Source organism: Aythya marila, assembly GCF_965140915.1.
Source record: "Aythya marila genome assembly, chromosome: 1".
In the NCBI taxonomy this organism is placed as follows: domain Eukaryota; kingdom Metazoa; phylum Chordata; class Aves; order Anseriformes; family Anatidae; genus Aythya; species Aythya marila.
In genome coordinates this window covers 27,722,103-27,735,892 of record NC_139042.1, presented here as the reverse complement: position 1 = coordinate 27,735,892, position 13,790 = coordinate 27,722,103, and the positions used below count along the sequence as shown (strand labels likewise).

The window sequence follows — 13,790 nt, the reverse complement described above, 5'->3', positions numbered from 1 at the left end:
CGCAAGGCAGTCTGAATACAGCCCTTCATCTTTTGTGCCTCAGCCCCTTCATCTTTAATGCAGGGACAGTAACAGCAAGGCTACGGAGGTGTTCAGGTCCCAGGAAAGAGGACAGCACGGCTACTGTAACAGGCAAAGATGTGCTATGCTGCAATAACATAAGGGGACCTGGTTTTAGAGGAGCTCGTCATCTGCAAGGGCTTACTGCAGAGCTTGACACTACAAAGAGAAAATCCAAGAGTTAAAAAAGAGATAGAGAAGTGAGCAAGAGTGCACCGTGGCATCTGTAGCAGCAATTTTACATCGAATGTGCTGTATTCCAGCTCAGCTATTTCCAGATGGCACTGGAATGTATTTTACAATTTCCTCTTGCAGTTGACTGCTAACATACATATCTATAGTACAACAAAGATACACACAAGGGTGAGTTATTGCCTTTTCTTCATTGTACACCCTTTCCCAAACATCTGGAGCTTAATTTCTGTGGCATTTAGTCTTCCTCAGAAGAGTATCTCTGCCTGGAAACACAGTATATGCAGCAGCTACAAAAGATAAGGAGAAAGAGCACGGTATGGCTGATAATGAGCACACCAACAGCAAAAATGTACAGGGTTTTGTCACAGTAATCCTGAGGCTGGTGGAAAGGTGGGATGAAATTTGGCAGGTACACGGAGAAAACCCAGTAGTTCCCAAGAATGAACCAGAGGAAGAGGAAGAGGCTGAGGGTCAGGTGGATGTAGTATTTGTGAGCGTTCTGCCTCCAGGGATATTCGTCGTCGTCGTCGTCATCAATCACAACAGACTTGGAAAGCAGCTGCCTCATCCTGGTGGAGTCGTACAGCAGAAGGGTCACCTGGAGACATTGGGGGAGAAAAGGCAGGAAGTAAATTGGGTGGGGAGAGTCTGAATACCTCCTGACCACTGCCAGCTTTTTGGGCAAATTAAAATTGAGCCCGGGAAAATGGTGTAAGAGGAATCAGAGCAGCCACAAATGGGGCAGATTCTGCTGGAAAATAATAAGTTTTTGCATACAGTTGATTCACCAGTGAGATTTAGGGCAGACATGGGAAAAAAACTTGCCAATGGTGAGGACAGAAAGGCATGGGAACAGATTACATGGGGAAATGGCAGCAGCTCCCTCACTGGGGATTTTTAAGAACAGATCAGAGTAACTGCTAAATTTGTTGAGGAGAGTAGTTCCTGCCTTGTAGTGGGTGGATTTGTCTCTCCTAGTTCCATGTAGCATTGCCATATAGGTTAATCGGGTGGGCATCCTGGGAACGGGATTCTCTTGCTCTTCCCTGTCAAACTGACTGCTCCATGCAGCTTGTTAGCTTCGAGGTGAGCTCAGGACACAGGCTGGTGCCTGTGCTCAAGCCTCGTCATGCTCAGTGATGGAAGCAGGGTTAATTGGTGGATGAGCCTCAGTTTGGAGGAAGTCAGAAAGCCCTCCCAGCTGGATTTATAGATCTCAGCTGTATCTGACAAGTTTTGGAAAAGTGCATTTAAATCCTGCATTCATTGCCTTGCCAAGCTGCGATTGAAGCACGTTCTGGCTGTCGCTCACATTGTTAATAACTGCAGAACTATCTGCTTATGGAGCACCACCACATGAATTCAGCAGGGCTCTCCAGGCACTGTAGGATGGCTCAATCACCTTGGTGAACACCTACAGGTCACCACTGCCTTTAAAAGATTGGAGGTCCTAAAGAAACAGATGAGAAACCTACAGATCTGCCCAGATCCTTACAACCAGAATGACTTTTAGGTCTCTGATTTCAAGCTAGCCCAACGTACTGCTCAGGCACTGCTCCCATCACCCGGTACCAGTCAGTGCAGAGTTTAACAGGGTAGAATTTAGGCAGTGGAATTTAGCTGGAGATGAAGCGCTATGAGATGACATGAGTTAGGCAAATCAAATTCCAACCAGATATATCACCAGGCTGCAAAATACGCAGTCCTGCTGTCAGCTGAAACCAAATTCAAGCCATCGTTTGATGTCAGCAGGAATTATTAACCGACCCACTCATTTTGGTTGAGAAAAACTGGATTCGAATCAGCAATAGCTAGGAAATCGTCAACGTTTTTGATGAATGCTTCAATTCATTAGCCTGAAAATTTCCTTTCAACTCTGATCTAATCTTTTCTAAACCATTATTAAATGAATCTTTGATTATACAAATAGGCCCGATGCTGTGATTGAATGACTAAGCATTTGCCAGGCGAACTCACAGCGTAGCAAATCCATACAGCCAGATTAAGCACTTTCTTTGTTCCCCATTTACTTATTTACTGACCAGAGGTCCTCGCAGTGATGATTCATTTCCCAGTGATGTGCTACAGTGTGGTTACCACTGCGAAAAGAGCGCAGGGGATGTAGAGACCTGCAGGGGAATATTCTTTCCCCCTTCTTTCAATCCTGGCAAAAGAAAATGAGCTAGAAACATTATCAAAGGGGCCATCCTTTGCCCTGGAGCTTATGCAGAGCTGAAGCGTTGTTATAGCGCCCAGGGTGTGACACAGATATGGGGGTACCTGGACTTGTCAAGCTGCCAGGCTCTGGCTCAGCAAAGATAAAAGTATAGTCTACTAGAAAATGGGGAGCAGTGGTTAGAAAATACTGTGCCTAAATTAATAAACCCTGCTTTTTTCCTCAAGGAAACAGGACCCCATTTGCCACAGCCAGCCACGTTCTGCAGGCATTTCCACCAGCAGGGATGGTAGCACAGATGCTGTGATGCAGGAGAAAGTCACACCACGCTGTGTGGGACACCGCTGAAGAAAACTCATTAGCATCTCGCTTGCCTGATGGGAGCTTTAAGTGCTGGAACAGGCACGGTTCAATCCAGGGAGCTGCCTTCAGAGCTGCGTGCACGTAGCTGTCTGGAGCCATCATTATGTCTTAACTAGCAAGTCAAAGTCTAGTCACACAAGATATTTCTCACACATACGAGGCACATTACCTTTAAGCTGCCAATCACGCCACCCACCAGCAGATATAATGGAATTAGTGGCTGAACTGGGCAGTCTTCCAAAAACTTCATTCCTGAACGGCAAAAATTAATAGCGTTTGTTATCTCGAGAGATCAAATAGTGCAACGAGCTATGCAGTGGAAATTAAAGGTGCTGCAAGAGGAGCACAGTTAATCCGAGCCAGGTATGCTGCTCCTTAGCATCAGCCACCTCATTTTTGTTGAATGATCAGTTGACTGAGCTGGGTCAGGGAATTTTCATCGGAAGTAGAAAATTGAAAATTAAAACCATTTGTGGAAAAAAAAATGAATTCTGATAAGCTTCTCCCAGGTCTTTCCTGCTCATTAGCTCCACGCGTGAGGCATGTTCCCAAGTCAGATGCCTCAAAGCTTGGGTGCCAGCACATGTGGGAGCTCCTGGAGCCATTTTAGCCTCCCCACCAGCTCATGGGGAACCAGAGAAGCTCAAGTTTCCAGGCTGTTTGGGTTGCTGGAGGCTAAAAGCGCTGGTTGTTATGGAGCCAGGGATCCTGGCAACCCTCAGATCTACTGCTAGAAAGCTGAGTAGGATTTAGGGAAGGGAATATATGGCAGTGCAAGGATGATGTTGGCATTAGACACTGAAGCTTGTGATACAGGTCTGTGGCAGTGAGACTCATCTGTCCAAATTTAGATGTCTGCAATGCAGGCATCTATATCTGAACTAGTTTCCTAGACTCTTTATAGTCAATAGGGAGAAATAGACACTTCGAAAATTCAATTCCTCTCGTCCTAAGATAGGCGTTTAAAATAGGTCAGATGAATTGTGCCCTGAAAGTGCCTCTTTCTCTCTATAACTATACAAGGAATCTAGACAGCCAGCTGTAAATACCTAAAGTTAGCAGGGATGAATCATTTGCCCAAGTCTCCTACCCACTGGCATCTTTATTCAATTTTAAACTCTTCATTACACTATAATTTTGTTGTCATTGATCCCATATTTCAGGACTTCTGCTGATCAGCTGCAGAGGCCAGAAGAGATTTTCTGTTTTCTTCTTGGTGCATAACTTGTTTTCTAGGAGCATTTTTGACTTCCCTCTCAACAACTGGGGTTCTCTAGATGCAGGACACTGAAAGCAACATGCTGCTCTCAGTGGTAAACGTCTCTTAGGTAGAACATCTTGCCTCTATGTTCAGAACTACACCAAAAAAGACACAGGATAAGGAAAGAGGTACCAGTGCTTTCTGGTTTTGTTTGTTTTTCCTGCTTCTATAGCTGTGGCCCTCTTCAGCTTTTCAATTTGCCCACCAAATCCACTCCTGTTGCTGGTCCAGAATATTGCTGATGCTCTGAACCCCTCCCACACATTTTTCATAGCATAATATAGGTGTCCTGCATTGTGGTTGCTTGCTAATTTTAGGTTAGTTGTAGGATGCAGTGATCTGCCGTGTCTCTGGGCTGAGTCCAGTGGATTCTCCTAGACTAAACATTTATATCAGTCTTCTTGAAATTCAAAAGGGTTGGACTTGGCTGGATTTGGCCTCTCTCCCTTTTTGTCTGCTATTCCCAAAGCTGCAATTTTTTGTCCATTTTGCCACTATCTAACACTGAGGCCTGCTCAGACTTTCAAATGTAAAGAGGTGGGCAGCAGGGACATCACTGAAAATTATATCTTTTTCAGAAAGCAGCTGCCAGTGTTTCCAGAGTCCTTGGCCCTGCAATAGCCTGCCTCAAAAGCAGCTGGTCAGGGAGCTCAAGGAATATATTTCAGTTTAGGAACCCAGGCAATTGCTATTTCCAGTATATTTCCAGTGTATTACTGAGATTTTGATTTGAGAAGGAAAAAAAAAAAAAAAAAAAAGGAAGAAAGGAATCAAGAAAACATGCCAATATTTTTCTTGGAGCTAAGATTCTGTTTCCCAGACCAATCTGTTATGGGGTCCTTTCATATATGTAGCATGACAGCAGTCAGTCTTGGGAACAATTTGAATGACAGGAGAATATTCCAGACAGATATGACAGGAAAAGGGGAGGTGAAAGGAAGTAATGCAGTTGTAACTTCAGAAATGCAGGACTGTGGGTGATAAGGAAATATGGACCTAGTGTTGGCAGATGGGCAGTGCTGCATGTTACAGTGAAATCTGGGTGCATGTGTCTTGTGCTAAGCAGTTCACACACAGCATATGCGTGATTTATTTGGGAACATCAAAATGAGCAGGAGCTCGTTTCGGCTCTTAATGATGGGGTAGATGGACCATGGGAGATCAAAGCTCTGCTTTCAGTCGAGTGCTCCCTGCAACCTGTCCTGGCTCCGAGCATTGGCCTCATTTTAATTGCTTTACTCTTCCCAGGCAGCTGAAAATCGCTGAAATGCACCTCGATGCACCTCGTACCAAAGGAGGGTGGCTTCGTGGCACCGAGGGACATAGTTTAGTGATGGCACTCAGTAGGTCAAGTTGACAGTTTGACTTGGTAGTCTTGAAGGTCTTTTTCAGCCCAAATGATTCTTTGATTCTGAGGTAAGATCAATCTGATGTCTGCTGCCTTTCCCCCCACCTTCTCACCAGGCCTTTTTCTCTTGTTCCTAGGGGATGGCTGCAGCCACCATCGCCTAGCCCAGTCCTCTGGCAGGCCCTGGTCTGGGGGCCTTACCCTAGGATCTAGGTTCTGCAGCAGATTTATTGCTAAGTGAGTACCTTGGGCACCATTTGATCAGAAAACATATCAGCAATTCAGGAGAAACTCACAGAATCCCTGCAGTGGCTGCAGGAATGAAATGCAAGGAAAGGTTATGTTAACAACAGCCACTAAAGATCAAGACTGGCTAAACACAGTACAGAGTATCAGAGCAGTCTTCAGACAACTATTGGGAGCACTTGAGGGTTGAGGAATTATTTAATTTGGTATAGACATGAGCACAAGGAGTAGTACTGTGTTAAATTTGAACAGGGGAAGACTTAGACTGGCTACTGAGACAATGATGTCATCAGCCTTCAGATCTGATTTAGCTGCCCCTGGGGAACACTGCTCATAAAGACAGCCTGGACAATGCACAGGATTGTGTTATTGGGAGCAATCTTTCACTGTCCAGAAAACTAGAAAAAATCTCCAAAAAACAAAAGTCTAGGAGGTCCTTCCATCGCTGTCATTATTATTGGAGTGTTTAATGAAAAATGTATCAGCCCTACCAGTAGAAGTTAGAAATTTGCTGAACAAGCCATGGCTCAAATGATGTCACAAGTCTGGAGCTTGGAAAATGTTGTGACTCCTTTTCATGTGTCATGACTTACACTGTGATTTACAGTACTCCTAAAATTGTAAAATGTATGTTATTCGTGTATAATTATTACCAGAGCTACCAGTTATTCATCTCCGTTTTTTAACTAATATTATTATAATTTATTTGTTAACGTCTGAAAATATCTCACAGTTTTCCTCTGCAGAATGCAAGAGCCAAAATGACTGGTGACACATCAGCAAGTTATTCTCTGAGATCATGGTAACAGACTGTTATAAAAAAAAAAAAAAATCAGAGGCTTTTGCTCAGATAATAAATATCTGCATTTTCCTTGACATTTAGTTTTCCTAAAAATGCCTTTGCAGATATGTAGCTGCTGGAAACCAACATCCTCTGACAACACCATATTACGGTGACATTATCTCTTAATTTCAGTAAGTCTTCAGTAAGTCTTAATTTCGGAAAAAAAAAGGGATCTGTATCTGATGGAGGAGATACCCACAGCTCCAGGCTAGTGTCTTAATTTACGCTTTCCACTTCTCTCTGATCTTAAAGATCTAATGAAATATTCCTGAGAAATGATATTTAAAAGTGGTCAGATTCCAGCCACGTATTCATTTCCAGGAGGCTAGCTGTCAACATGCATGCAAGCTGTCCTGCACTTGAAATTTTACCTTCCCACCCCTATTCCACAGCTCAGGCACATTCAGCCTAGGGAAAAGCTAAAGCTGAAATCCTCTTACGGGATAAATAGCAATTTTAAGTCATGGCTAAGCAGAAGAGCCTATGTGTTGAGATGTAACAGTTCAGCCCATCTCCCTAGCTCCTAATTGCTTCTTAATCCCTAATTAGAACTCCCTAATTCTTAATTAGGACACCCAAATCAGAGTCCTGCCACAGCCATCAGTGGTATTCAGAAGGCCCCAGCTGAAGGGAGCAGTGCCAGCCTGTAGCTGAACACATTTTTACAGTTCTGGCCAAATTCTAGATGCCTCCATTTAGGCTGGTTGTCCAGCTCCCTTGAAAGCCATCTCCTCCCAGTGCAGACATCTGAAGGAGGCTGTGGGACTTTGGCTGCCCAAAATGCCCATCTCTCTTAACTGGCTGCAGGGGAAACAGGCAGCGCTGAGCTTGGCTACAGATGCGTACAGTCCAGAGCCAGGTGGGATGCATCCTGCCCACAGCATCTGCATGCAGAGCTCGTTTGCCATCGTTAATAATGAGGCAGAAGGTGGGCAGGTTTGCAAGGACACCGAGCTGGAATGGTTGGTAGGGATTTTGAGGACAAGACTTACAATGTAAAGTGACCTGGATACTCTGGAAAAAGACATCCAAAATCTATGAGATGACACCTGATAAAGTCAAGCACTACGTCTGGGAGAGGAAACTGAAATGTAAGTAAAAAAAAATTGAGGAATGTCTGATAGGGAGCAGCACTGCCAAAAAACATCTGGGCTTGCAACGCACCATAAACTACAGCAGAGCCAACGAGTTGGTACGGAGAGCATCCTTCATTCTGAGGTGCATTTACAGGAATCCTGCAGGTTAAGCAGAGGAGGAAATTATCCTGCACCGCTCGTTCCTCGGGTCTCAGCTGAGCCTTGTGTTCTGTCATATTTTTTTTTTGAGGGGGAAAAAAGTAAGTTCCAGAGGCCAAAGGAGGGAGGCAAAAGAGCAAAAGAGCTCTAGAAAAAAAGTGGCCTGTAAGGTCAGGCTGAAAGAATCGGGTTTTTGAGATCTCTGGGGAAAAGAGAGATGGAGTGGGGTTGTAACAGGAACCTTCAAGTACTTCAAAGCTTCTCGTGGGTAGGACAGCAGCCAATCTATCTTTGTGATCACAGGGCGTAGGACAGGCTGTAATCTGTTTCATTTGCCATGGGGAAGATTTAGATTGGATGGGGGGGGGGAATATTTTGTCTGTGAGAGCAATAAAAGGCTGAAATAATCTCCTTGAGAAGCTGGGGAATTTCCTTGAGTAAGGACAAGTCTGATGTCTGCTGGGGTGCCCTGAGCCTGTCTGAAAGGGGAGGGAGCTTCTGCCTCCACCGACGTGTCTCAAGTGTGGGTCACAGCCCCTGGGGAGGAGGTAGAAGGCCCAAAGGAAGCAGCGAAGGGTTAGCAAATACATTATTTTAAAATCTGTATTAATGATAAGGAAAAACTGCTGCTCAGGGAAGGAAAGAGCCTCACACGGTTTAACAAAGTACAAAATTATGCAAGTCAAAGTCTTTTTCTTTCCTTTCTTAAATAGTTGATCTTTAATGCTGCTTGCAAATCCAGCCTTCAGGTGGCTATAAAGAGACAGATGAGCCAAAAAACAGGTCGAGCTTTCAAAAAGGCGGAGAAATAGCAGCCTAGATGATCTTTTCCTCCCTTCCAGCCCTATGCTTCTAGGATTTTTGTGGCTCAGATCCTGATTAATGAAATCTTCTCGTGTCTCGGATGCTGAGCTTCCTCCCACAGACTGAGCCCAACCACCCCCAGCCCCTTGCCAGCTGCTGGTAGCCTAAGCAGCAACTGAGCTGAAGTAAATACACCGCTATCAAAGTGAATTAAAACAGGGCTGAGGCTCAGAGCATGTCAGCAACTTCACAGAATCACAGAATCACAGAATTTCTAGGTTGGAAGAGACCTCAAGATCATCGAGGCCAACCTCTGACCTAACGCTAACAGTCCCCACTAAACCATATCCCTAAGCTCTACATCTAAACGTCTTTTAAAGACTTCCAGGGATGGTGACCCCACCACTTCCCTGGGCAGCCTGTTCCAATGCCTCACAACCCTTTCAGTAAAGAAGTTCTTCCTAACATCTAACCTAAAACTCCCCTGGCGTCTCTTTTCATGGTGAAAAGAGAGCACGGAGTGGTTCAGGTTGGAGGGGGCCTCTGGAGATCACCTGGCCCAACCCAGTGATGGGAAGTGTTTCAGATGCCCCTGAAATAAGCCATGTGCAGCCAGAAAATTCAGAGTTATGGGTAAATATAGAGAAACTGAAACCTGGTTAGGTTCCAGCGTGTATCAGTAAGGCCTCCAAATGTCCTGACCCCTGCCCTGTGCTGAGGTGGCTCACACCAGAGATGTATTTGAGACAAACAGGATCAAAATTCAAGAGCTGCTTGCTCCCCGCCATACAGTGTGGGCTGTGCTTCTCTGTCTGAAGCTTAAATACCAACACACGGGGCTAACAGTTGGGAACTTTAAGGTCGCCTACTCATTTCTCCCACAGGATAACCTGCTTCACAGCGTCAGGAAATTCATATTGGTACATTGCTGTAACAGCCGACTTACCTGTGAAAGTCATGGACAACGGCAAGGCAAGGAAAGCAAGGAGCCCGAATATAAAGCATGCTGTGAATGGAAAAAAGAAAGAAAATACAGTGTTATTGGGGCTGGTTGAAGTTTAAAGATCAGAAGTGCCATCCAGTGCTTTCTGGATGCTGCTTATCCATAAAGATGTATAGCAAGAAAAGCAGTGCAGTGGGGGGATGCCATGTTTGTTGTGCAGTGAGGCCTCACAGAGGGATGCTCTTGGGGCTGCACGTGAACTCTTCCCTGGAATAAGTGGACCTGAGGTGCTCAGTTACTCCTCGGAGAGCCTCTGGTGTGTCTGAGCCCTGGTACTTCCCCAGCACAGCCTGCTGCTGCAGAGGATGAGTGCTTACCTTTGCAGAAACCCAGAAATAATAGCGTCAATAACAGTGCGAGCGGCCTGTCTTTTACCAGAGCTGTCACCTCTGTGCCTAATCACGAGCACTTCGCAATATTAAAGCGAGCTGCTGCTCCGAAAAATGAGGAGGAAGCATAATGAGGAAGTGCTGTGGTGAGCATCCCTGCAGAGTACTTCTGTGCAAGTAGCTGCCCAAGGAGGCAAAAAAGCAGGACGTGGAGGTAGGCACAGATTGCACAGGGGCTGAGGAAAATAAAAAAAAGAGTAGGATGTCTCCTTGGAAGCTTATGAAAAAAATCCCAGCTCGTGGCCCAGAACTGCAGCCTCTGCAAAACAATTTCTCCTCCTGTTACAGGAGGAGAAACTGAGGCAGGGGACACAGGGGCACCATCAAAGTTCAGGCGTCACCCGTATTTTTGAGGCTTCACCTCCTCCTCCTGTGTGGTGCATGATCTGCCCGCAGGGATGCTGTGGGGAGCTCTGTAAAAGGCTCGCCAGGACCCGCATTTATTTGGGGCTGTGCATCTGGCTCACAGGTGGCCGGGTTTGCGTCTACCCAAAAGCTGGGTTTTGGAGGAGAGAAATGGGAGGCAGGGACCGCTCGCTGCTGCTCGGGAGGGAAAGATAATGGCTCATTAATTCCCCTCCCAGAGCAGTCGCCGGGGATGTATTTACTCATTATCTCCCCATTCAGCTCCAGCCTCTCAGGTCTGGAACTGGAGGGGCAGATGCGTAGTCTGGGAAGGTTTCCAGCTCCGTGCTCACCAGCGTGAGACGCAATTGCCTACACAACTGGCAGGGCTCTGCGTGGCTCTGAGCGCTGCTAGCAGCACGGAAAAGCGTTTCCCCCAAAATGTGAGCGTGGAGGGGCGGTTCGCAGAAACGCTCCTCAGGCAGGACACACGCGTGCTTTGCCTGGATTTGCCTGGCTTGTGCTGCCCCAGCCTGGTCTGAAGACAAATTGCTCAGGAAAATGATATTTGCTGCGAGGGCAGCCCAGTTCTGCAGAGAGGGAGCTGCTCTCTGCGTGGTTTCACACGTGATGGCTTCAACTTGGGGGTACCACCACTGGGCAGAGACGCCCCTAGACCTATTCTGAGAAAAAGTAGCAAGAAAAAAATAAAATAATAAAGCTAGTAGTCTCTAAAACCACAGGCAGGTGAGGGAAATACTCCAAGGCATGGCTCAGAAGAACATCTGCTCCGAGGAGCTGGTGTCAGGGCATCAGGCAGAGCATCACCGCTGGGCACCTCTTTGGTGTTTGACATGAGCAAGGTCCTGCTTTGGGAGGCATCAGTGAGCCAAGTCCCAGTGTGCAGTCACAGCAGGGAAAGAGGAGAGGAGATAGCCTTATATCTTGCACATTCCTTGAAATCTGTGGGTAGGAAAAGCAGCAGGGTGGGTGCAGCCCCTGCCTCTTGCCCAGCAGGATATTTTGCTGCCATAAACCCACCGTTCAGTGGAGCTTTCAGCCTCCTGCCAGAGCTCCCCGCGCTCTTCCACTGCAAGGAGTAAATGAACTTCCATTCACCACTGACACCATGGCTGTGTCATGCTCTCTCTTCCGTTCTGGAGTGATTTATGGGTGTAAATCCTAACCTACCCACTTCTTCGATGGCACGCTGATATGGCAGTGGGCAGCCTACCCAGTAGAGTGTGTGACAAGCTCCCTGACACCAAACAGAGGAATAAATGGGGTGTTGGGTTCTTTAGCCATCACTCTCAAATGCTGTTTGTTCTGTGGCCTGCCAGGTTTTTGCCACGAGTCTATGTCCTAATAAAAAATGAATTATTATTATTATTATTATTTATTTATTTTTGATGAGCTGCTACCAGCTTCCAACCAAATTTTGTGTTCACCCCTGGGTTTGTCTTCATGGGCAAGCTGAGAAGCAGAAGCCTGGGTGTGAATTCACATTACTCCCTTCTGACATCCAAATTCGGGTGCTGGGACCTGGGATGGATCATGCCTTGGGGCAGATGCACATGGCAGTGTGGGTGCAGCCTTGGAGATGACTGGAAAACAGCAGGAAGCTGGCAGTGTACCAGCATGCGTACGTGTAGCAGGTGTCTTCATCCCCAATTTATTCCTTCGTGGTGTCTGCAGGAATCCCCTACAGTACCGAGAGGGGCTTGGGGAGGACTCCAGCCCCAGTACAAAGCCACCATGGGGAGCAGAGAGGTGTGACAGAGCTGACTTGCAGACCAAATCCAGCCTCAGAGATGCAGCTGTTTGCTGCGTGCCATCACCGTCTGCTTAGCAAAGCTTGTGCTGCTGTGAAAAAGCACCTTGGCACCCAGGTAAGCAATGTCAGCACCATGACACCTAGAAATTAAGTTGCTGGCTCCAGCACTGACACCAGCAGTGTTTCTCTCACCTGCAGTGGTGTAGAAGAAGGAGGTGCTGATAACCTGGGACCCTTCAAGCTGTTGGGGAGGGTGTATATGGGTTGTAGGTACTTTGGGGGTTAGGCAGTGCTGCAGAACAGCTTGCCTGAGTGTTATGGCAGGTCTCTAGCTACTGAAGTAGAGCCATGTCACATTTTCAGTCCTTTATTTGGACCCTTGTGATTAATTTCCAGATGTACTTTTTAAACACAATACAGGCATTGCATAAAGAGCCATCGGTTTGCTTTGCAATTGACCCAGCATAGAGAATTAGCCTTTATTTTATTCCTTTCGGTCAGTTAATTAAAGCTGCCCTGATGTTCTGAACTTAAATTGCTGTGCCAACAATGAAAAGAATTTAAATGATGCTGCACAAGTAGGTTGTCTCTTCAGAGTCGTTTAAATACCAGGAGACCATAGGTACAATATGGGGCTGTGCTGAAAGGCAGTCTGAAAAATATACCCAGGATGATGAGAAAATGTGAAATTGAGCACCAGTGCGCTTCAGAAGGGCTTGCATTTTAATGAACAGAAAATCAATTTGGGATGCACTGGCTGATCCATAGCTAAAGCTGGGCTGATTTCAAACTTAAACATAAAGAAAAGCTAAAGATGATGGATTTCTTGGGAGGGTATTTTCCTCATGCATGGGTGACCGCGTGTATCCAGGAGGGTGCTCCTGATGTAAAGGAGCACAGATGAGATCAGAACTAATCCTGTTCTTTCAAAAAATGTTCAGAACAATCATTTGTTTTCTCAGCCATCCTAAAAGCCCCAGTGGCAATATAATAGCAGGAGGGAGCAGTAACACTGGGGGCTCCTCCAGTGCCAGACCCAAGAGCCACTTTCCTGAATTTTGCTTTTCCCAAATCCAGTCACACTGAAATGCATTTGGGAATCTTCACTGATGCTGTTTTGTCTGAAGGCCTGCAAGACAGCGAGGAGCTATGAGGCTTAATCCCTGTAAAAGTTCATTCTGAACTTGGAGAGCTGTGCAAGTGAAGCCAAGGCATTAATACAGAAGCCCCAGAGGTAACAGCCACGGGCTGACAAGTGCAGTTGTTTGCGTGGGTGAAGCATGGATTATGGGGAGTGGTGGAGTATATTAAGGAGTTTTCTTCCCCACATACTTGAGTGGAATTAGAAGTTGTTACTACCAAAAACTGAAAGTGAAAGGCATTTGTGATTCAGAGTAAAAAGGAGATACAGTCAGTGGGAGTAAGTTGCTTTAAAATCCTTGCATTTTAACCTCCTGCCGAATCTACTTTAATCCAAATAATACAGCTCAGGTGGGTGTTTTAGAGATACAACTGCTATTGGGTGCTCTATCAGCACCCAAAATTGTCCAGGAAAGAAAGCAGAAGGGGAGAAAGAAAAGGAAACTTCAGGTGGGACTTGGTATTACCTTAATTTCATTACATATCTCTATATATTAGATACAGGTCTGTTTAAATACAGAGGGAGCTTTCTCCCAGAGCTGCCTTACCATTGCTGGCAATTTTGGAGATGCACCGGTGACAAGCTTTCTCCAGGCCGGCCGGCATC

The 13,790-nt window shown here is 46.1% G+C and overlaps 1 protein-coding gene across 1 annotated transcript; it reads right to left on the bottom strand.

Annotated features, from left to right (window-relative positions):
- Positions 1-490: 490 nt before the first annotated feature.
- On the bottom strand, positions 491-13,790 carry TMEM272 (transmembrane protein 272; the record flags this gene model as incomplete). The annotated part of the gene is made up of 4 exons (XM_082757804.1): positions 13,732-13,790; positions 9,479-9,538; positions 2,964-3,046; positions 491-853 (listed from the first exon to the last, which is right to left on the bottom strand). Exons 1-4 carry the CDS (start codon positions 13,787-13,789, stop codon positions 491-493), a joined length of 564 nt encoding a protein of 187 aa, XP_082613930.1. The 5' UTR covers position 13,790.